This window comes from Trichosurus vulpecula, chromosome 6 (genome assembly GCF_011100635.1).
Source record: "Trichosurus vulpecula isolate mTriVul1 chromosome 6, mTriVul1.pri, whole genome shotgun sequence".
In the NCBI taxonomy this organism is placed as follows: domain Eukaryota; kingdom Metazoa; phylum Chordata; class Mammalia; order Diprotodontia; family Phalangeridae; genus Trichosurus; species Trichosurus vulpecula.
The window spans coordinates 5154936-5179776 of record NC_050578.1 but is presented as its reverse complement, the minus strand read 5'-3'; the positions used below and the strand labels follow the sequence as shown (position 1 = coordinate 5179776).

General features: G+C 41.7%; 1 protein-coding gene across 3 annotated transcripts in view; it reads right to left on the bottom strand.

Moving 5' to 3' along the window:
• Positions 1-24841, bottom strand: part of NRG1 (neuregulin 1) — an 836141-nt gene that overhangs the window by 17100 nt on the left and 794200 nt on the right. Inside the window, exons 7-8 of one of the 3 annotated variants that reach the window (XM_036764409.1) lie at positions 6713-6771; positions 925-948 (exon numbers count right to left, since the gene is read on the bottom strand). In XM_036764409.1, the coding sequence (XP_036620304.1) occupies positions 925-948; positions 6713-6771 (83 nt within the window). Of the gene's footprint in view, positions 1-924; positions 949-6712; positions 6772-7359; positions 7428-24841 lie in introns of all 3 variants that reach the window. The other 2 variants (XM_036764410.1, XM_036764411.1) reach the window with 2 other exon arrangements.

Below are 24841 nucleotides of genomic sequence, written 5' to 3'. Positions count from 1 at the left end.
ACCAGGCTGATCTCACAATCTTTATGGATTAATAGTCTAGGTATTTGCTCCCTCATTTTATGGATCAGGGTCTTAAGATTGGGGCAGGGCAAGACCAGAATTTGAACTGAGGGCCTCTGAATTGGCCTCATCTCCTGTCACCCATTTCCCTGAAGGTTTGGGAACTCTATGTTTAGCCGCCAGTTACTCCACCATATCAGCAACCAAACTGGTCTAAGACCAATTCAGGATTCTTTCTTCAAAGCTGGAGGTGGAAGAATCCTCGAAGATTTGTTGTCTGGGGAATCCCTCTCTTTAGCACAGACATTCTCAATGAAAAGTTCAGTCAGCCCTATTTTCAGAGAGGCACAGAGCTTATTGTCTTTATATATTTCTTTGTCCTAGCTCAGAAGATAAGGAAGGTAAACACAGCTAAGCCTGAGGCATTATCTAATCCAAGCACATACTACTGTATTTCCCCACCAGGGTCTGTACTTCCTGACCCAGGGATAGATGACTTTTCCTTTGGCTCCCAACCTGAAGGGGGCATAAGTGTGGGCTTCTGGTGCAGAAGACCCCTTAGGGTCCTGGATCCCAGGAGGTTTGATTATTCTGAAGGCCTTATCAGCCTTGGTACAACAAATGGAATCTACAGACCAAACACTATGGTAGAGAAAGGAATTGGCAATGAGTTATGGGGCTAGGAGGCCTGAAGTGGGGGCTGGGAAGTGAGAGCGAGCTGCCCTCACTAACACCCTAGTGTTATGTCTAATCATAGCTAAGAGCCCAGAGAGACCACTGTTATGGCTGTATGATCCCTTCTGAAGCGAAAGGACACTGGTTAGGAATCGAGAGGATGGGAAAAAGAAGGGGGGAAGAGGCAGTCAAGTTCACAGGTGCTAGAATGTGCTCGAAGGCACTAAAAACGGAATGATTGGTCCATACCCATAAATTCAATCCCAAGATGCTCTGCCAATGCAGAAAGTTGACAACAAAAAAGAAAGAAAAGGGACACAGTTTCAGAAAAGAGCAATACATGGTAGTCCAAAACAAAGTTACACCTCTGTTTGCACATGAAAATGGGACCAGTGGGGAAGGGTTTTAAAGCAGTGTTCATGCAGGTGTCTGCAATCAAGGTTGAGTACATGAAAAGCACTTCAACTTCTGGAAAAGGTTGACACCCACCCACCATAGGGTACATAAGGTGCCATGCTTAATCCCTCAAAGACTTCACTGATGGAGAGGCTGGGAGAAAGAGCTGCCTTTCAGGACTCTGGCATAGAGTATCTGAGCCAGCAGAGCCCTTAGAGCTCAAAGTCAACATCCTTACTTTACAGAGAGAGAAACTGAGACCTAGAGAGGTGAAGCAGATGCTGCTGCCCAGGGTTCCAGACTGGAGTAAAAAACCTGGGTTCTATTTCCAATCTTCCCATGGTGTTTCTAGGTGGCATTGTCCAAATCTCCACACCTTTAGTTGCTTTCTCTCTTAAATGAGCATGGTTCTCTCCATTTGAAAGGGATATTAGGAGATCATCTGGGTCAGCTTCCCTCCTTTTACAGAAGAAGAAACAGGCCCAGATAGGTGGCTTGGCTTTCTTTGGGTCATATTGGCACATAGCTGAGATTTAGACTCAGATCCTCTGATGCCAGTAAGAACTGTTCCCACTAAACTGTGCTTCCTCTTGTCCTATTCGTTTGCCTGAACATCATATCTCCTCAATGGATTGTAAACTCCTGGAAGGTTGGTACCATCATTGTTTGTTTATTTTAAAATCAGCAATATATTGTCTAGTTCTACATTCATGGTACTCAGGATTCAGCTAGTTAGATGATAATCTTTGGTCTCTCCCTGACTCCCTGCCATGACACCACCCCTACCCAATATTCTGCCAACATAAGTAAATGTTTGCAAAGTGTTAAACATCTTAGAAAAAACTTTCACTTAAAGAATCTTTTAGGACATTGTCTCAGCATAGGGCAACACTGAGGCCCAGAGAAGGGCCAGCCAGGTGGGAAAAGAGCCCTTCTTTGGGAGACTGGGCATAAGGATGACTCCTTCTAGGCTTAGGGATGGCCTGAGCCCACTCAGTCTGAAAGGAGATGACAGCAGCCCACCCCCTCAAATGGCAAGTGTCCCCTTTCTTTTTGGAAGCCAGAAAAACTCTATCCTCTCTAAGAGAAATCTTTGAAGTTTGGGAAGAATGGGGAAGAGGCACTGGAAAGCAAATGGCATTGAAGTGTGCTTCCCTTTTGTCCCTGCTCACTGATTCTAGGCTTCATGGAACTGGATGACACTGGGGAAGCCACAGTTTTATCACCCGTCACAGGAGAACAATAATCATCGCTCTTTTTGCACAGGGCTGTTTGAGCACCGAGGCCTCCTCTGGACTCCCTCCACCTGAAATGGCTTTGGCTGTAGCTTCGGACACACTTGTTTATATTTTGGCCACATTGAGCTTTTCCTTATTTGTGTGCATGTCTCTTTTAATAAACAATTAGGTCTTTGAGAGAAGGGACTATTCATTTTTATCTCTGTCTTTCCATTATTTCAAACAGTGCGTGGCACAAAGTATTTGGTAAACAGTGTGTGGTACATAGTATTTGGGAAAGCAGTGCTTGATGAATGAATGAATGAATATATGAATGAATTAGCTGTCAAGAAAGGAGCTCTTCTCATTCATAGAATCAGGATGGAGAAGGCCTCTCTTGAGCCAGGGTGCCCCATGCTGAGAGTAGTCTCATATCTCTGCACTCAGGATGGACCTTTCATGTGCTAGACATGACGGTGGCCACTGGGGCCAAAGTCCAGAATGAAGCCACTTAGAGTAGGACACCCTAAGTCCCAGGCTCCAAACATTCCTCTGAACCTTTGTTCTAGATTTGTCTAAGGATCTGGATTTCCCCAGAGATTCCAAGGAACTTGCCAAATTTAATGGGGTTGGGGTGGGGGGAGGGCAAAGGCAGTATCTCCTGGAAGAGTCCTCTTAAGCTTCAACATTCACTGATTCACAGACTGAAAACCAGAGTGATCTGAACTGCATTTCATTGAGATCTATCCTCCTTCCTCTTCTCCCTGGGCCACATTGGATAGTTTAGACCCACTTGCAGCCATCCTTTGCTTATTGTATATAAATTTGGAAACACAACAATGAACCAAATCCTGCTAAGGAGACTACAATGGACTCCCCCACTCCCATGCTAACCTTCTCCCCAACCAGTCAGGAAGACTTTAAGGGTTAAGCCAAGATAAAGTTATATGACAGAAGAACTCAACACTCCTTGGCAGCTGCCAATGATGCTTACAAGATAGAGATTCCCAGAAAGCTGTTCCTGTGAGCCTCCATGAACACTGCTAACGGCATATATTAGTAGCGTAGAAAGCTTGGTTAAGTCTGCAGTAAAATTACTGGCATGCCCATGCATATATGTAACTGCTTTTACATGGTCTTAGCAGAAAGCCCACCAGTCATTGCACTCATCTCTATTTCACAGGAAGCCATGTTCATATCAGGCAGCTTCCATTGCAAATGAGTCAATGGGAAATTGCTACTTAGCTCTGAAGTGGAGTCAGGCCCTAAGTCCTAACAAAGAAACATGCATTACCCTCTGGTACCCTGACCACTCTCTCAGTCATGCTTCAGTTTCTCTTGTTTGGATCCAAGAAATACATCCTACGTGCCCACAATCCCTTTTCACTTGCTACTTGGGTGATTGCCTTCTCTGTTTTAGTTCATCTAATGTCTTATGTTCATCATTTCAGAGATGCTTCCTCTAGAACTTCTTTTCTCCCCAAATCAGATTAATGATTTAGAAGCACAAGGGTTGCTGTGTTTACAAAACAATTCAGCTCTCTTTCAATAACTGGTTCCGTAATGTGAACTCACTTAACAAACAAATTCAAGCTGTGGGGTCCTCGTTATCTGTTATGGACAGTCACCTCAGAATGTGATTATTTTCTAAAAATCAATTAACTCGTTAACAATTCAGATCTGTAGTATTTCATGGAATGAACAGGCTTCATTTTCCTTCATCCCTGAACAGGGATTGTCAGGCCAACTACATTAGCAAAGAGTGACTTCCAGATTTCAAAGCATAGCAGCACTTAGGGAAGTGGTAGGAACCAACTTGACCCCGATTATCCATTTCAGAATACTCTGTGCTCCTTTATTCCTTCTATTACCTCACTTGTCCATCTTTGTCTTTTCCTCCAATAGAACATAGGCTTGAGGAACTGCTGTTTGGGGCGTTCTTTGCACCCAAAGATTTAGCATGGGACTACATTTTTGTTGTGCTTGTTGAATCGAATGCTGTTCTGTAGCAACTCATCCTTAAACTGAAGCGACCCAGCATTTCTCCCCCCAGTGACTACCTTTAAATGCTCAGACAACCTCTGAATCCCCAACTTAGTCATCTCAACATCCTGCTCTGAATGATTGGATTCTATCTCTGTCAATTTTGACTGCAGCCAATTCAATTGTGCCTACGGCTTGATCACTTACCTTGTGGACTGGTAGCCACGAGTCTGAATTACTTTCACATTAAACCAACTATACTGCCACTGAATTTGTAAAGAGACAGTGCCTGTGATGTTTACAAGAAAATGTATTCCTCTTGTTCCCAGGCACTCAGGGAGCCTGCTAAGACTACATAAGTGTTCACATTTTTCAAAGACTTGAAAAACATAGTGTCATGTATAACCCAATAGCAGATATGTTTATTAAAAATATCCTTGGTGGGTGGTATCATGTTATACCCAAGAGTCTGTAATTTAGACTGTATTTCTTCATACTGGTGGTCTATTCCCTGACTCAGACCCTACTAATGTGTTCCAACTATTAAAAATGGGCACCCATCTGCTGCCACGGGCTATCATTCTCTCAGCTATGACTCTCTCCTCCTACAGTAGACACAGATTCCAATGCTGTCTGCCTTTCATTTTTGAATACCTGAAACTAAGCTATTCACATAGGAAATTCATCAAGGCAAGCTACTAGGCTGAATGAGTGGGGGAATGCCATGTTATTAGAAAAACATGATATCATCCAAGAGGCAGTGAGTGAGGGGTCTGAACTGCTTGCTACTTGATCCTTTTCTTATAACACTTAAGGGGCAAATTATTCCTGAAAGATAGTCATTCAAGAAAGACCTTTCCTAAATTTTTTAACTTCTCAAGTTATGGGGTGCTGTGAGTATATAATCCAACACCAGAGTGTGTCACACTAATGATATAAGAACTGAACTCTCCTTGGCACTTGACAACAAAGTTTGTGAGAGAGAGATTCCAAACTGGATCTGGTTTTCAGATTGCCTGATTTCAAGCTTTGGTGGTGGTGGTGATGGTGGTGATTTGCTTCATTTCTAACCTGAATGCTGCCTTATGTTATTCTCTCTAGGATACATGGCCAATTCTTTTTAATCATCACATGGGCAAAGTTCTTTTTGTTTTTCCCTGCAGCCTCCAAGTCTTCCCCAAACAGAACACCACCAACAGTGTAATTCCCGTTGGGTCAGTGGTAGTGGTGGCAGTGGGGAAGGTAGGAGATATTAATTAAGACATTAGCGGACTGAGAGAAGATCCAATTTTTAAGAAGTTTTTTGAATGGGTCCCAAAAAACTTTAGGATTTAAGTCACAAATGTGCTTCTTGTTGGATCCTCTAAATGAAACCCAAATGCCCCCTTTCCCAGAGGGTCACTGAAAACATTTGAAAGGAGATCTTTGAGAACTAGCCCTTGGGGCTACCCAAATACATAGTGTCTCTTAACCAAATAGAAAAAAAAAATGATGGTGCATAAAGGGAAAGAGGATAGCCTTTGCCTCAGTTCTAAATGAGTGAGGGGACCTTTCCTTGTAGCAATTTGGAAAATGCATTCTGCTTTTTCATGGGCAATGCTTCTTGCATGAAGTGGGAAGAATGGTTCTAAGGCACCAGTTTCCCATATTCTAGAGGCAAGCATTTCATATTTCATAGAACAGCCAACTAAAATTCAAAATGTGGTAGGGGTCCTTCCCTCTCCTAAGATTAACTTATAAATCAGTACAACACATTCTAATTCTTCAGTTATTTAAAGTGGCCCTAGGTGTCTAGTTTGCTTGGCACCACTGATGAGTGGGGCAAACCAAAGGCATCCATGCTTGAGTTGCCCCAGGTTGTTCTTGAAATTCCCATCACTCTCTCTCTCACCTTTCTGTCATTCTCTAAAGGCAGACTGGGCAATGATGACAAACACCTGCACTCTGTTTGTCAGGTTTATTTGACATAAATAATACATTCTGTACCATATAAACTTACCATAGTTTCAAATGCATTATGGGTTACAAGTTAGCGAGACCTCTTTCAGACTGGTGGTATCTTTATAAAGCAGTTAGGCTATTTAGTGGAATGACTTTATTGTATTTCTCCATCAAAGTGAACTTTAGAGATGGCTATTCTGACTGTCACTCCTGAGGACTGATTGGGGCTGGCTATGCTTAGTCAACATCACCTTTACATCCCTCCTGAGCCTCACATGCCTATTAGTGTCTCAGTTCCAACATGGCATAAACAGAGCAGTTCATACAATAATTTTGGTTAGGATTCTCATGCGACAGGCAGAGGCCATCCACGTTAGACCTGGTAGAAGAAATCTAGCTCTAGGTGTGATCTGGGGAGGGAGATGCAGCAGCAAGAAAGCAGTGCCCTCTGGGCGTGGCATGCTCCTACTCAGGCAGAGACAGAAAGGGAGTAGACGTACTGTAGAAGCTCGCCATTACGTAGTTTTGGCAACGATCACCAGTAAACTCATTTGGGCACCTGAGAGGAAAAACAAAAACAAAAACAAGGGTAGAGAAAACAGAGAAAAGAGAAGAAGTGAACATGTGCTAAGAAAGAAGCTTCGTCAGTGTCAACTGCTGGACCTTGGTGAGTTCACCTCCAGGAGCAGTCTCAGCTTTGCCCCAATGTGGCTCGAGGGATGGGGGACACCTCCAAGGAGACCAGTTTGGACCAAATTGAATGAACAGCTGTGGATGGTGGAGACACATACACACACACACTACCATCCCAGGTGTTTGCATCCTCCTAAAGCGGAGGTCACTTATGGAGCAAATTGAGGAAGCACCAAGCCATCTTGGTAACTCAAGGAATTCCGACTGATACCAGTGGTCAAAGATGTCAGGAAGATACTGGCTGGCCTGCCCCACCCATGCCTGCTGGTATTTTTGAGCATCTTTCCCAATCAAGCTTACTTGTCTCCAGTGACAGGAGGTGACAACAATGATACATTATGCCACCGAGCCATGGGTACAGAGCCCAGGCACCTGGTTGGTCAAACCACCAAGTGGTAGTGATCGTTGCTGTGGATTGGGGAAGAAAGCAAAGTTCAGATTATTTTTAACATACTTTCTGGGGTTTGGACTTTCATGGGCACATTCTCAGTACATCTTGCTCCAGTGAATCCAGGTTGGCACCTAGAGGGCAGAAATGTGATAAACAACAGAGGCTAAAGACACCCAGTGATTAAACTGTCAATGCCCCTCCTATTGATTCTGAAGCTGCTCCCAAAGGATGCTTAGGGGTGGAGGTGAGTAATGAAAAATGACGTGGAAGGGGGAAGACATGTAGAAAACCATGTCCCTTGAGGACTGCAAAGACTTTATTGATTTCTTTTGTAATTTAAAAGGTCAATACATTGAAATTTGATTAGAGAAAAGCTAGAAAGCTGAGATGGAGAGGGAGGGAGGACAGTATGGCCCCAGTTGGTGGCTGGAGTATTTTGTGTATACCAGGAACTTACAATTCAGCTTTGCTTCTACAGATTGAACAGCACTGGGTCAGATAAGAAGCCATCCCCCTTCTTCCTACCCTCCCTCCAAAAAATTCTTCCAACTTTTGGAGAAAAGAGGGGTGTGTGTGTGTGTGTGTGTGTGTGTGTGTGTGTGTGTGCGGTGGCTAAAGCTGACAGGGAAAATGGTAAGAATTCCATATTCTTGTATTCAGGTGCTTATTGGTTTGACAAAGGACTCCCCCTCACTCCAAGCCTGAAGGTTCTCTGACTTCCCATTTGCCTTGTTGGCCAGAATGAGGGACCTGAGGCCGGGGCACACCCACACCAAATGGTACACTCCAGGTTCAATGCTTTAAGGAACTAGAGTTTTTGGTGAAGGGCACTCACTGTCCACGCAAGTCGTGACACCGCAGTGCCTTTGGAGAGAGGTGTCAAGACATATTGTTGAGTGTAGCCCAACCAGATGAAAATGTAATTAAATGCTTGTAATTAACATAAGGAAAATGTAATTAAAATTATAACAAAATAAAAATACGCTAGGACACAGATAATGTTAATATGTAGTTTTCTAAATCAACAGGCAGCCCACAGGAATCCTTCCATAATACCCCTTTCTAGCTGAATTTGACACTACTGCTTTTTGTGAGTTCCTCTGTACCTTACACTTGGCACCCAGGAGACCCAGGCTTCTGCTGATGAGCCCCTTTTTGTTCTGATCATTTTAGCCCCGAGAGTCCAGGCTCACCCCCATGCCATGGTTTTCACTCAATATTATATTTTGTCTGGGCCTGGGATTTCATTGCTGTGTGCAAGTCCTGGTATGGAATCTTCCCCTACCAGTGAAGGTCAGCAGCTTATATGCAACTTAGAGATTAAGAGAGTTGCCTAAGTCAAGGCTGTCCAAAATGCACCCCTAGTATGATTTATGCAGCCCTCCCACAAGCATAGAAATTTACATAAATGCTTTAGTAAAGGAAGCCAAGCTACCACAGAGCCCTCACTAAAATGGCAAATTAAAATATATTGTCTATTGTTTCAATAAAAACCTAAGGTTAGATGGCCTTGGCCTAAGCCATTTGCCCAGTATCACACAGAGAATATGTGTCAGAACCTAGGTTAACACACCATCCACTATACCACGCTGTTACTGCTCATTCAATATAATGACACCAAATTCTAGTGGGTTCTGTTTCTGAACATGGGCCATTCCCTTGTTATAGTCTTTTAAAAATAATAATTTGTTTTTCCCCTAGATACATGTAAAATCTTTAAGAGACTATTTATGCTATAACTGGCAAGATATAAATCTTAGTGAGATGGGGTTTATACCCTTGACCTGGCATTCCCTCATACACATTAAGATCTTGGCATTTCCAGGAGTTTTGTTTGAATGCCTTATTTAGGTGAAGCCGGAAGACTTATCCATGCAAATCTATGAATAGGTTCCTGTCTTCTATAGAATTAGAATTAAGCCATACCAAGTAGTATGGGCACAAGGTGGCACAGTGGATAGAGTGCTGAGCCAGGAATCAGGAAGACTCATCATCCTGAGTTTAAATTCAGTCTCAGACACTTCCTAGCTGTGTGACCCTGGGCAAGTCGCTTAACCCTGTTTGCCACAATTTTCTCCTCTGTAAAATGAGCTGGAGAAGGCAATGGCAAACCACTCCAGTATCTTTGTCAAGAAAACCCCAAATGGGGTCAAGAAGTCATGACTGGAAAACAACTGAACAACACCACACAGTATTTGGAGAAGGTGTCAATGAACATGTTCGCAGATCACAAAATGGCAGCATTTGGGGCGTAAAACCTGCCCCACTAAATGCAAGAATTTTCTGCTCAAATTGACGCAAATGCTTATGGATCACAGAGTTCTCACGGTCTTAACAGAAAAAGCTGGAAAGCATACATCAACCTGACTTTCCATAAAAACAAACACCCACAAGCATTTCAATTCAGAGTGGCTCAGAGGAAAGAGTTATGGATGTGGAGTCAGAGGATCCGAGTTCAAATTTTAACTTTGATCTACTGCCCATGGAACTTTGCAGTTTAATGTCTCTTGCCTCAGTTTCCTCATGTGTCAAAAGAAGTGATTGTATCATATGACTTGGAAGGTCCTTTCCAGCTCTATGAAGTACGAATATGCAGAAGAATTAATTCTTATATAGACACAAGTAAACCTGTTATTCCTTACTACTACACTTCCTTTCAAATTCTATGTTAAGCATATGGTTTGGTGAGGGAGGTAGAAAGGATAGAATGGAAGAAGAACACCATTAGAAGTGGAGTCAGATGACTTGGGTTGAAGTCCCAGCTCTCTTAACTAGCTGGGTGACCCTTAACCCCTTCTGCCTGGGTCTGTTACCTCATGTGTGAAATAAAGGGGTTGGGGGAGCTGTCTGATCTCTGAGTGCTCCTCCAGTTCTATCAATCTACGTTCTAAAGCTCCTTAGAACTGGAATATTCTATGTTCTAAGATTCCTTTCAGCTTTCTAAAAGTGTTCCAAGGTTCTTCTCAACTCTGATATTCTTTGTTTGAAAGTCACTCTTAACTCCAACATTCTATGGTCCATGATCCCTTCCAACTTCAACATTTTATGCTCTTATATTATGTTCTGAGATTCCTTCTACCTTCAAGTATCTATGTTCTAACTCTGCATGCTCTGACATTCTTGGTCCTAAGGTCACCCCAGCTTTAGCATTCTATATTCTAAGGATGGGAAATTAGGTGGCACAGTGGATTGAACACCAGGTTCAGGAATGAGTCAGGAAGACTCATTTTCCTGAATTTAAATCTTCCCTTAGACTAGCTGTGTGACCCTGGGTAAGTCACTTCACCCCATTGGCCTCCATTTCCTCCTCTATAAAATGAGCTGGAGAATGAAATGGCAAACCTTTCCAGTGTCTTTGCCAAGAAAGCCCAAGTCCGTCACAAAGAGTCAGACAAATGAAACAATTAACAACAACAAATCTAAGAGCCCTCCTAGTGCTGACATCCATTGTTCTAAGATCAATTCCAACCCTCATATTCAATACTCCAACATTCTATGTTCTATGACCCTTCCAACTCCAATATTCTGTGTGTTGACCATTCATATTCCAAGACCTTCTTAGCTCTAGGATTTTATATTCTAAGGTCATTTCCAGATCTGACAAACTAGAAAACCTTGGATATACCCAAAAGGTTTGATATATTCAAATCATAGAGTCCCTTCAAAGAGGCAGAGAGACATCACTAATCTCTTCAACCTATGGCCTTGAGTAGAATAAATGTAACTTCTATTACTAATGTTAAAAGACCTTAAATTTTCATAGGTCCTTTAGGTTTCTGAGAGCCCCATCCCTGCCTCTTTTGCTCTCACTGATTTTGCTACAGATCTAGTAGGAAGGTCCATCAAGAGATGCGTGGAAAATCATTGATTTACGAGAAGTTAAATGATTTCTCTCATGTACGAGCCACCCTAGGAAGCCTGCAAATGATTGGCAGACAAAGGAAAAACTGGTGAGGAAATAAAACTACTACATACCATTGATGTGAACTGATTGTCAAAGTAAGAATTTTTGGTTTGGCCTTCCAGATTAGTGTTAAAAATCCTTGTGAACATGCTGTAGGAGGAATGAAGACTTGGAGGACAATGGGTAGTACAATATAATGTGCCCAGAGTGCAAGACTTGGAGTCGAGATGCCAGGATTCTAAATATGGCTTTGATAATTACTATCTGTTTGGCCCCAAGTAAGTCATTTCCCTTCACTAAAGTCTTAGTTTACTCAGACATTAAATGGAGATCATGATATTTATAGTATTTACCACACAGAGCTGTCGTGAGAAAAGTGTTCCATGAATCTGAAAATGCTGATGGAAATGCAACCTATTCTTTTCATTTTTCTATGACTGTGGTCCTTTGATTGGCTCCTATTGGCTCAAACTGTGTCTGCCATGTTGGCAACAGCTATGATCCACTTTGTTATGACTAAAAATGAGGTACAAGTGTGGAGTCTCATGTGGTGTATGTGTATGTGTGTGTGTGTGTGTGTGTGAGTGAGAGAGAGAGAGAGAGAGAGAGAGGGAGAGAGAGAGAGAAAGGGGGGGTGGGGGGGACCAGAGAGACACACAGAGAGAGACAAAGCCAGATAAAAGAGATGGAAAAGTACATCATTCTGTTTCTAGTCAAGGACTGCCATTATGAAAGGTTTAGGAAAGGAGCCAAAAAAAAAAACCCACCACAGTGCTTACTGGAAAGAGAAGCAGAGGAGCTACAATTATATAAAAAATGCTTGGAAAATATTGGTTAATTACCCAGAGCTCTGGGAAGCAAAGGCAGACAGAGCAGGTGGGAAGAGGGGGTGAAAATCTGGCAAATATTTTCTTATTGTTTTCTCCAGGGAAACTCTGTTATGATACCACAGTAACTTTCTAATGAAGGAACCTCTTCTTAGAGATCCTCTTTACTTTCTCAATCATGAACATAAGAACCATCTACGTACATGATGCTTTACAATTTGCAAGGCAAAGATGGAAATCATCAAGTCATGTCATGATAATATCTACATAGAAGGAAACTTTCAGAAGTCCAGGGTGTTTTAACCAGGGGAATCACTTATTCATGCCCCTTTTCAAACTTGGCAGGAGCCACATTGACACTATCTATCCAATCTCTCCATGTGCTAAATTCATTTTCCTTCTGCTGGCTGCAGACCTAGCCTAACACGTGGTGTTGGAAAAAGGATCCTAGCCCCTGATGAGTTCTAAATTGATTGGGCAATCAACATGAAAAGAGAACTAGGGGATTTCTAAGAAACCATTTGTTATGATATTCCCTTGAATGCATGGATGAAATTAAAATCAGTTCCCTTTTCTTGAGAAATCAGAGGCTCAGCATAAGCAGCCATTTAGCTAACTTTGGAGAACACAGATAGGATTAGCAGACCGCATGGGAAATGCCTGTGATGGTGATTGTTATTTCTTTTGCAAAAGATGACATCATCAATTTTAGGTGGGAACCACAGACAAGGGAAAAATCATCTATCTAAATCTGAGGTCTGGATAAATTCTTTAGATTCACTGACTTGCAGCCATAATTGGCATTTTTAGTATTCTAGCAAATAAGAGTAGAGACAGTGAACATCTTTGTTTTATCCCTGGTGTTACTGGTAAAACTTCAAGGTTTTAAAAAATGCTCACTTTTGATTGGTTGATTTATTCAGTCAAAAAACATTAATTAAGTACATTCTATGTGATAGATAGTGGAGAAATGAAGGCAAAAGTTAATCATTCTTATGCTTAAAAAGTTTACACTCTATTTGAGGGGAAGACTGATATTTTTGATAATTTGAAGGAAAGGTACCTTTCTTCCTATTCTTTTCCATCTTTTTAAAAAATGAGTAAACATTACATTTTGTTGTAGACTTATTATATTTACATAATTATGTTCTTTAAAAAAAAGTTATGATTATGCTTATACTTTTCCTCCTATCAAACCATCCCTGAATTCCTGGTGTAAGTTGGCTCTAATCATAGAAAAAAGAAATTTTTGAATGTCATTAAAGTCTCCATATCCATGAATGATAGTTGTGAATAACTTCTCTTCTATAGATTCAATGTTAGAGAAGTTCCACTATCTGGTGCCTAAGGAATCTCTATATGAACCATTTAAACCCAAACATTCAACTTAAATCTCTGTCCATGTTGAAAATGCAGAAGATTAGAGATTGGGAAGGGGCCCATGGATGTGGAACAAGGCATATAATGTCAGACTTTTTCAGTATCTTGGTTAGACATACATAACTTCCCCCCCGCCCCAACACACACACACATTTTAAAATAAGTAATGGCTTGGGCAGGGAGGAGAGAAAGGATATTCTGAAAAATAGCTGATAAAATGAAGGATATCAATAAAATTACTTTTATAGGGGAAAAGAAGGAAAAGACAGGAAAATATGACTTGAGGTTTTGTAGACTGGTAAGCTTCTTTGTGGCAGGGAGTATGTTTCATTTGTTTCACTGGCCCAGTAGATGGTACACTGGACCTGCATTCAAATCTGGCCTCAGGCGCTTACTATCTGTGAGACCTCAGGCAATTGAATTAACCTCTTTATGACTCAGTTTCCTTCTCTGTAAAATGAAGATAATAATAGCATCTACCTCTCAGGGTTGTTGTAAGGTTCAAATGAGATAATATTTGTAAAGTATTTTGCACATGTTAAAGCACTATAAAAGAATTAGTTACCATTAGTGGTGGTGGCAATAGAAGAATATCTAGCATGGATATGGCAGCAAGGCATAGTGGATAGAGGGCCAGATTTGGAGCTGGGAACACTAGGACTTAAGACCTAGCTCTAATTGCCACATGACCTTGGCCAAGTCATTTGATTTCTTAGTGGTCCAGGTCTCTTCTCTAAGACTGAATTGCAGATGTGTTTCAGTACCTCATTGGCATGGATCTGGACCAAGCCTTCCCTCTCAAGTGGATGAAAACCCTCAGCATCTAGACCAGTGTATCTCACATAGTTGGCACTCATAAAAGCTTGCTGAACGGACTCACCCAGATGTGCAAATATATTTTTCTATTGGGATAGATAAATACTGAGCTATTGTTTCCAATTCAATATTTACAAGAACCTCGTTGCTTCCTAGCATCATCACATCATAACGTTGTTGATCTAGATTAGAAAGGGACCATGGAGCCTATCAAGACCAAGCTTTTCATTTTACAAATGAGGCATCTGAGGCCCAGGGAACTGGCCATGATCAGACTTAATATCAAAAGTAGGATTTGAACTCGGGTGCTCTGACTCTAGGGTAATGTTTATTACGGGCTTTAGAACTTAAAGCTTGAGTGCTGCCTCAGGCATTTAATAACTTTGTAACATTGGGCTAATGCCAACTTCTCTAAACCTCATTTTTCTCATCTGCAAAATGGGGTTAATTATACTTGGGACTGGCTTCCTGGGTTATTGTAAGCCCCAAATAAGATAATTCTATAAAGTCATTTGTAACTATAAACACTACATAAACACCAGTGACCATTATTATCTAATAGGCTTGGCTTTTTCATGAATCACACATTTCCTTTTCTGTCGGGTTCTTCCATGTGGAAACCAATCTAGGATTCTAAACTGCCTCTTCTACACATCTTCAACATGATCAAAATGGGCAGCAGCAGCAATGATGTCCTGTGAGAGCCCTTGGAGGAGGGGTGTCCTGCATTAAAGGGGGGATGGGCTGAGGCAGCAGGAAGGCTTAGAGGGAGAGAAAATCAAGGATCAAGGTCATTTGTCTAACAGGCATCATCAAACTATGTTCTTCCCCCCCTTCCTTTTATTTCCATTATTTTTAATTTTAATCCAGACCTGGAATCTCATCATTGTGAGAAGCACATTTTTTTGTTATTGGATAAAGGATCAGGAGATAAGCTCATCTTTTGTAGGCTTGGTGAAAGCATCCTTGGTCCAACTCCAGCAGGAGAGAGGCTGAAGAAGATGTTATGTACCTTAGTCTGTTCCCATGATTTTGATTCTCCCACCAGGTCTTTTCATTCCATGCAGGCAGAAAGTCATGAGCAGTTGTTATGGCAAAATAAAAAACAAAAAAAATGTATTTCTTAAGTTCTTATGGATCAAGGTTATAGCCAGGCAACTGTGGGCAACAGACCTGTCTATGATAAGACCCTAGTTCCAGTTCAGGTATTTGTTGAATTCTCAAGGATATTTTGAAGTCTATGTTAAAGATCTGATGTCTCTCAGTTTGTGAAAAATGGCAATTGAATTATAATTCCAGCGATAATGCCATTTCTTGTGAGGTATTCAGCAGGTGCTGAATTTTTGCAGCTTGCAGAGTCTCTACTGATGTCTTGCATAATCTGCCTCAGTCACTTAGTCCAAACTCCTCAAGGGCAATCTTTCAGGAATTTCTGAGATCAATGATCTGGCCCTGAATTGTCATAGAAAATCCTTCTGTCTCCACAAACAAACTCACAAGATTCAACCATTTATCCAATACTTCTTCATCAACATGTTGTTGTCTTAGTTCATAAAAATGTTGTACGTAGAATTCTTGTTAATTCTATTCCTAGATCTTGGGTTTCTCACGTTCCATGTGGAAGCAAACTATTTTTGGCTACATTAAAGCAAACCAATGGTATGAACCTGGAGGGTCAACATATACATTGCTTGGTGAAGTGATTCTGTGCATGTCAAATACAACACTTCCCATTTTCTAATCTGTTTATCATACGACCTGTGTATCTATGTATGTATGTATATCCATCCATTGCCTTTTTAAGGAGGGAATTTTCTTCTTGCTTCAGGTGATTGTGAGCTCCTAGAGAGCACAGCTAAATGAGGTAGTGGTTAGAGCTGCTGGGCCTGGGGGCAGGAAGACTGAGTTCAAGCCCAATCTCAGAAACTGCCTAGCTGTATGACCTTGGGCAAGTCACTTACCCTGTTTGCCTCAGTTTCCCCAACTGTAAAATAGAGATAGTAATAGCACCTGCCTCCCAAAGTTGTTGTAAGGATCCAATGAGATAATATTTGCCAAGCATGGTGCCTGCACATGGTAGGGGCTATGTAACTGCTATCTATCTATTTATCATCATCACTACTAAAAATGCTAAGTGACTATCTTCTTAGGGACATAAAGCCTTACGCTTTGTTAATATCATATGACTTTTGGGGCAGCTAGGTGGCACAGTGAGTAGAACACCTGCCCTGGATTCAGGAGGACCTAAGTTCAAATTCGGCCTCAGACGCTTCACACATTTATTAGCTGTGTGACCTTGGGCAAGTCACTTAACCCCAATTGCCCTGCCTTCCCCCTCAAAAAAAATCATAGGTTTTTTTTGCTAAAATCCTGTCTAAATTGGTTATGTTCCATTTGACAGTTTGGCTAGTATATACTAAAATTGGGATTGTCCAGCATGCATTGCTTTAAGTGTATTCTTCCCACTCAGATTTGATTTCAGGATGCCAGAAGTCTTTTAATGTATTCAGCCACACCTTTCTCCTTGATACCCCAATGCTTCATGTGTCTTGTTTGGAGGATTCCAAGATATTATTTATGAGGTCCATTCATTGTTTCAATTTGACCCTTGAGTTAAAGCTTGAAGCTTCCATCCCTATCTTCGTATTCATTAATAAGTTTATACTTCTTGAGTCCAAATCACACTTTTATATCACTGAATAAAGATTTCAAAGCATAAAGGATCTGTTCTCCCTCTCCCACCCTCCCTCTCTCTCTCTCCCCCCTCTTTCTCTCTCTCTCCCTCTCCCTCCCCCCCCTTCTCTGTGTGTGTGTATGTGTGTTTAAATTTCAATTTTTGGCGAAGCCATATAACTTGGTGTCATCCATACATAGCAAATGATTGATAAGTTGTTTTATTCTATCTCCCTTTTCAACCTGAAATCTGTATTTCCTTATTACTACTTAAAAGAGATGATTGATCACCTAAGGCTAGGCAAAACCCACAGTGGACTCCCTGAAATAGTGTCATGTTTTCATCCTTATTGTTGTAGTCATTCTCGCTATCTCACCCGCCCTCCCCCTCAGTTGGAAGGAGCTGAGCAGTAACAGTCCTAAGACAGTTCATTGCCACATTTTTTGTAAGTTAAAAGTTCCATGGGGTGTTGTCCAATTAGATAAAAGAAGCCAAGTTTTGGGATTTGGGGATTTTATCTCATTTTCTGTAGCTTCACTGAGCATCCTCAAGCAATCCTTTCTGTAGCATCCTCAAGACGACTTTAATATCAAACAAGAAATGACCATCAGCTCAAATTGCAATCAGATTTACTCTCATTAGATCATGTGAAGAGGAGTGAAGAGGAGGGGGAAACTGGTGACCTGAAGGGGAATCCATTTGAGCTTTAACTACAGAACATCTCTGGAATGACATCGCCATATGGAATTGTCTGGGCAGTACAAAGCAGGGATCTCTTCTCATTCGTCTCCAAACCTCCACTTTGATCAGGGCTATTCTTATAGTGCTGCAACTCAGAAAGTATCTGAGACAGTGTTGGCTATCTGTTTACAAACACATCCAGTTTCAAAAAGGATCATATGGCCGATGATGAGAGCTGATCTTGAACAAATGTATTTTGAAGATTCTCCATGGGTTCAGGAGGCTGATGTCAAGGTCTTTCTCCATTCCCTCGAGTACGTACATTTGAGTTGGCCAGACAGACATTTCTAATGCTGCCGGTCTGGTTTTCTGCAGTCTTGTATTGCGAATTCCGACTCCTCTCCACCCCACAGTCCAGTCGGATGTTGGGCCAGATTTCGCCCACTCACTAATGGAATCTCTATCTGTGTCTCGAATTATTCTTTCCCCAATGAATTGTTACTATTAGTCTGCATATTTCTGAGATGAATCTCATTCTATTATCTAGCCATATTCATAGTTTCTTTAGGGTCATAAATGGTTTTCTAATTTCAGTTTAAGCCCTAGTCTCAATATTATCTGTAAAATCCATTGGTTTGCTCAAGGGAAGCTTTGTTTTGTCCATCATTAAAACAACTATCCAATTAGAAAACTTCTAGTAAAGACCTGAGTTGGCTTTCTACCCGTGTTCTTCACCCCCCTACACATACATGTGCATACACACACACACACACACACACACACACACACACACACAGAGTTCCCTTCCTACAGCTTACACTGAGGATTCCTTCCAGGCAGGGCTGCACTCGTGGACCAATAGCACATGTACAATCCACTCTGACCTCATGAGTAAATAGAGATAAATCTAAATTTTACCAAAATGCTAACACTCATCTTTTAGGCTTAAATTATATCAACTCATTCCACCAGGAAACCAAGGCTTAGAAAGGAAACCCTCCAAGCCAGCCCTATCACTTTCTATCTATCCAGTTTCCCCTTTGGCTCACAAAATTAACTCTGCAAAGCTGGGTAGGAAGCTCCATCTCTCCCCCTATTCTCAATGGTGAGTACTTCAGCTGAGGTTACATATTTAACCAGGTGTGAATTCCACACAGTCTCCCACATTATATCTCCTCATTTTCTAGCCCTGATGCTGCCTTGTATACAAATTGTAATGATCTCCATGATGAAACTTCTTTTCCTTTACCAGTAACTAAGAAAAACAAAAACAGAGGAGGGAGAGGATTCCCTAAGTCACCTCATGTGATTTTCTGAATTTTGGGAAGACAACCCTTCAATTTTTCTTCTTTTGAAAAGACCTCAATAAAAGGATTTTCCACAAGTCCTTTCAGAAGGTCATCTCTCCACCAGAAAGTCCTCCCTACTCAAAACTATGCTCTGCTTAGCCACTGCAGTGATCTTCCTGATGTTCAGCTGTGGCCACATCAGGCCTTCCCCTAGATGCTCCACTGGCTCCCTACTGCCTCCAATGGCTATTTAAAGCTCTTCACAATCTGGCCCCCTTCCTATCTCCATGATGCACGTTCATGGGCCTACTTGCAGATTCTCCATCTGACCTTCTCTCTCCCATCTCTGGGGCAGCCCTTCTTCACATCTACATTCTTACTTTCCTCAGTTTCCTTTAAGAGTTTGCTCCAATTTCACCTTCTGTAGGGGACTTTTCCTGTCTCCACCATCTTCCCCTTTCACACTGGCTTCATCTACTCTCCACATACATTTGTCTCTCCCTGAGGGCAGGGACCATGCTTTTGCCTTTCTTTGCACACCCAGAACTTAGTAGAGAGCCTAGCATTTAATTATTTCTTACTTTCAGTTCAGATTTACTGTCTGCCTGCCTGATGGAGCAAATAGACTCCCAATGAAAGCCCCACACCATACTGAGGTGGCTAGGGAAGGAAAAAAAAGAGGCAGATAGGGCATAGTCCTTGTTCCAGGCACACAAGAAGTGCCTAATATATGTTTCCTGATGGACTGACTTGTCCTCTAAATAAACACACTAAAATGCAGGGAGAAGCAGAAAACAACTGGAGATCAATGCTATCATAACTCCTAAGTTGTGATGAATAGACTCATGTTATGCAAATCCCTAAGGAGAAGATCTGGGTCAGTGTGGGCTGGAGTTATCAGTCCTATGATTCAGGAAGGTTGGCCCTGATCACAAGGCAATCTTCACCTGGGTGCCCATGCAAAAGCCTTCATATCACTTCAGTGTTCTTACTCTAAAGATGTCATTCCTCTTGGTCTCAACCTCCTCATGTCTGTTTTTCAGAATCCATAGCTTCCTTCAAGGTTTCAGAAGGAGATCCCCCCCAATCTCCACTTTCCCTTCTTCAAACTAGCTTGAATTTACTTAGCTATGTATACGCCATGTTCTCCCACACAAGCTGCATGTACACTTTGTCTTGGAAGATGGGCCTTTTTTTGTTATTGTATCCCCAATGTGGAGCATGGAGCTTTACATACAGCAGGTACTTAATAAACGTTGCATTTATATTGGGGCAGTTTTGGTTCCATGGCTCTATCATATAACTTTCTGTATGGTCTCTGGCTGCATTAACACTGAGTATATCCCTAATTCTCCTTCCCAATTATAGCTTTTGGTCCCTCCTTCCACTTTCATTCCAGTTTCTAGGTAAGGAATTCTGAGGTCAGCTTTGAGATGTCTCTCTCTTAAGTCCTCCATATGCAACCTGTCACCATATTCAGTCATTTCTTCAAAATGTCTCCTCACTGCTTTTTGACTCTCCCTTCCCATTGATATCATCTCAGCCTAAGTCTGGGACATCTTGATGTTTTCAATATTCCTTCAATTTCACCTTGGTTCCTTCAGTGGCTCCCTGCATTATGCCTTTCCTTTCTATTAGGATTATTACCACATGCCTCTCATCTTGTTCAATGGAGTTCAAATAGAAATAATCCTAGGAAAAGTCACTATCTTTTTATTTAATATGCTGAATATTCTATGGACCATTACAAACTAGAATAAAATAACTATCTTTTAGTTATCTTCTCATCTTTTTCAATGGGGTTCACATAGAAATAGTCCTATGATGACTCATTGTCCTGATCTTCTTTCACATTTAATGTCCTATCATCTTTTGCACAAGCAAATAACTTATTAGTAGCTGGAAAAAAAAAATATTAAGATGTAAACTCATGCTTTGTTGTTTCACTGAAAGCATCTTCAGTTCACCTTCAGTAGCACACAGGACAAAAAGGGAGACCCTGTTCTATTCCCACATGGCTTTTGACCTCCTCCACCAGGACTCAAGGCTTTGAAAGCATTTTCTCCCAACTAGCTTGAGATGATAATCATTTAAAAAGGGGAAACAGCAGACATGAGCAGGTAGTCAGGAGCCTGGTAGTTTAATTCTGGATCTATTAACAAGCTTGTGACCAAGGGCAAACCAATGAAAGACTGTCATATGCTGGCCCCCTCCTTCCTTTCCAGTCTTCTTACACCTTACTCCCCAATACCTACTCTTTAAGCCAGTGACACTGGCCTCTTGGCTGTTTCAGATTCTCCATCTATCTTCTTTCAGCCTCCCATGCCTGAAATGCTCTTCCTCCTTTGCTCTGACCACTCACCTTCTTGGCTTCCTTTAAGTCCCAACTAAAATCCCATCTTCTGTAAAAAGACTTCTTCAACTACTGTTAATTATTTCCTATTTATTCTATATATAGGTTGCTGTGTATATATATTTGTTTGTATGTTTTCTCCCCCATTAGAATGTAAGTTCCTTGAGGGCAGGGACTGTCTTTTGCTTGTTTTTGTATCCTCAAGGCTTGGCACAGTGCCAGTACATAGGAAGAGCTTAATTAAAGTTGATTGATTGTTTGAATTAGCCCCTCTGTGCCTTTAATCCATCCTCTGTAAGATGATCATGTTTGTATGGGAAGGAAGGAACATTCATTTATTAAGGCTTCCTATGTAGCAGACACTGTGCAGGGTGCTTTCCAAATATCTCATTTGATCCTCACGACAACCCTGGGAGTTAGGTACTATTATTATCCCATTTTTACAAGTGAAGAAATGAAGGTTAAGTGGCTTGCCTTTGTTTTCTCTTTTTGTTTTTCCCTTCTCTGTTCAGCTTAGCATGGAATGTGGTTTTTATCAGGAGTCTGCTCAGTCTGTCGGTCAGGTAAGCAATAAGAATTGAGTAAGGACTTCCATCTGCTAGGCTCTGGACCAAGATGGGAAGGATCTGAGGCTGGATTTGAACTCAGGTCTTCTTGACTCCAGGGCCAGTGAACCCTATCCTCTGAACCAAGCTCCTCTGAAGTTAATGGCTTCACTGCTTATTACCTATGAGCTTTTAGGCAGTTCCGTTCTGGGCTCAGGTGCTGGCTCCACCACTTAACATCCAGACCCTTGGATAATTATTCCACTTTCTAAACTTCAGTTTTCTTTGATCATAGCTGTACCAAATGCAGTGTGGCCAGGGCTTTAGCCAGGCATTGAACTTCAGAGGTGCTGCATTTAGAGGGCATTGAGCTTCAAGGATGTTAAAAACACTTTCAATATTAAGTAGCATAGAAACAACAAATAAGGAGCACCTCAGTAGTCAGAATAATTAGCTCAAATATGAAGCTAAGCTATCAGTAAGTGGGCTGTGGCGCCCTAGGCACAGTTTATGCTTTTTCCCTTGAGCACAAGAAATCCTAGTTACAAATCTGATAATGGTTCCTGAACTCCCCATGGCCTCAGCTGTAAGGAGAGCTCCCAGTGAACCTTAAAGCACTGATAGGTCCACACTACTGGCTCATGAAAGCCAGTGCCTTTTACTATCTTTAGATAATCTGGAGAATTCACTCAATTAATACAGAGAAAAAGTTGCACCAAAGGTATGAGTTTGCCTTCAACTCAAATGCAGAAGAAAATAAAGGTCACTCAGAAATCTGTCTCCAGAATCATTTTCACCTGTGCTTTTTTTTTTTTAAACCTGGTGAATTCCCATGCAACCCTTGATCCTAGCCAACACACAAGGGTGGGTCTGCCCCAATGCTATCTGCCCCAGCACTGAACATTCTAGCCCCCCCACCTTCCCACCCCATCCAAAATACCTGAGGCTGACGGGAACCAAAGAGAAGTCCTGCACAATGACTCAGTTTGGTGTTTGTGAGGCCCACCTTCACTTAAGAGCTAAGCTAATTTCTACTGATGTGGCCAGTAGCTCTGACAGATGGACCATATGGAAAATATGAATTCACTAATAAAGCAGAAATATGTTCAGCAAGTGCTAAAATTTGTGGTTTTGTCCCTTCTAAGTGGTCTGGTGAAAAACATATCATTGTAAAATATGGCCTCTGATCTGCATGACGCAGAAAGCAGGGTATTAAGATCCCATTTTTAAAAGTACGTAATTAGCACCCGCATTAAAATAGATATGAGAGGCTGTGTTCCTGTACCCATTCCAAGTTCACAGAGGGGCTCCATACAATTATGATTAGCCACATTTGTAAGTGGAGAAACTGAGGAAATGGAAAGGTGAAAGCTCCAGCTTTCCCAGAGCTAGCAAGTGGCAGAGCTGGCATTGGAACCCAGGCATCTCCCAAATATGAGGCCACTGTTTCCCCCAAGAGCCAATGTCTTTGGTACAGAAAGGAAAGACACCTAGGATCATGCACTAGCTGAGCTACTGAGCGGAGCTATCGAGGAGGCGTTGGCTTTGCATTTCAGGGAAACATATGAAGGAAGGTGCACAGGCTGTGTAACCTTGGACAGGTCCCAGGGCCTCTCTTGGCTTCTGTATTCTTATTTATAAAAGGAGAGGGACTGGCCTAGATGAGCTCCAAGGGTTTTTTTGTTGTTCAGTTATGCCTGAACTCTTCATGACCCTATTTGTTTTTTGTCTTTTTTTTTTTTTGGCAAAGATACTGGAGTGGTTTGACATTTCCATATGAGGAAACTGAGGCAAACTTAGTTAAGTGACTTGGCCAGGGTCACAAGGCTAGTAAGTGTCTGAGGCTAGATTTGAATTCAGGTTCTCCCAACTCCAGGGCCAATTCTCTATCCACTGTACCAGCTTTCTGCCCCGTCCAAGGGTTTAAGTAGAGGCAAAGATTCTGTGAGCGTATGTCAAGGCAGGACTTTGGAGCCTGAGATTGTGGGACATGATCACAGGGAAGGGTGTCCGATCTTGAACTAAAGATGGCCCATCAGTAACCATAGGAGATACCTAGATGTCACAGACTCTGAGATTGCCCCAGAACTGGTTTCTAAGACATTTCTTGACATAGGGCAAATCACTTGGACTATTTCTTCCTCTACAAAATCTATCTAGACAACAGAATGCCATAAGCAGAGCTGAGCTTATATGTCTTTTGGTCTACAGTTCAACACCACCATCTAAGTTTCCAAAGACCTTTGTGAACTTCTCTTTCATTTTATAGGAAGAGGAGGAGGAGGAAGAGGAGGATCTGAGGCTGAAACTCAGGTCTTCCTGACTCCAGGCTGTGCACACTATCCCCAGTAACCCTGTGGATATGAAAATCAGAGACTGCTAGGATTAGATTGCCTTGTTTTTTAGCTGAGGAAGCCAAAGCCCAAAGGCCAGAAGGAGCTAGTCCAAGTCACATAGTCTAGAAGAACCCTAGAACCCCAGAACTCTGGAATGTCTTCCTCTTAGTCTGATATTCTACAGCAAGAAGAAAGCTAGCACAGATTTTTCCAAGGTCACACAGCAAATAAATGGCTGAGATAAAATCTAATTCTCTTTAGGATCAACCCTACGCTTTTCTTACCATCCATGTGTCTATATCTCTCTATATCGATATCAACATCTATTTCTATCTCTGTGTTTGTTTCATATGATACTTTAAGGATTACAGACATTATGACATTTGACACTCCTTTATGTAAATAATTTCTTTGTTTTTCTTTCCTTCACTTGGCTATCCCCTCCCCTATTCAAATAAAATAACAGTTTCCTTCTTTAAAAAGATGCTGGTTTTGAGTGATGGAGAATTGAGTTCGTTGACTTATGTTTTGTTTTCCATCTGAAATGACTAATGATGCTAACAGAAAGTTATACTGTGCAGAGGTGAGAGGAAGCTGGGTGATCATGAAATCCCTGGCTCCTCATTTTGCAGATGGGGACACTGAGGCCCAAAGGCCATTTTATCCACATATGGTGTAAAGACTTCAGTGACTGGTGTCTGAATATTCTAGGTCAATGCATGACTATATGCAAGGGCCAG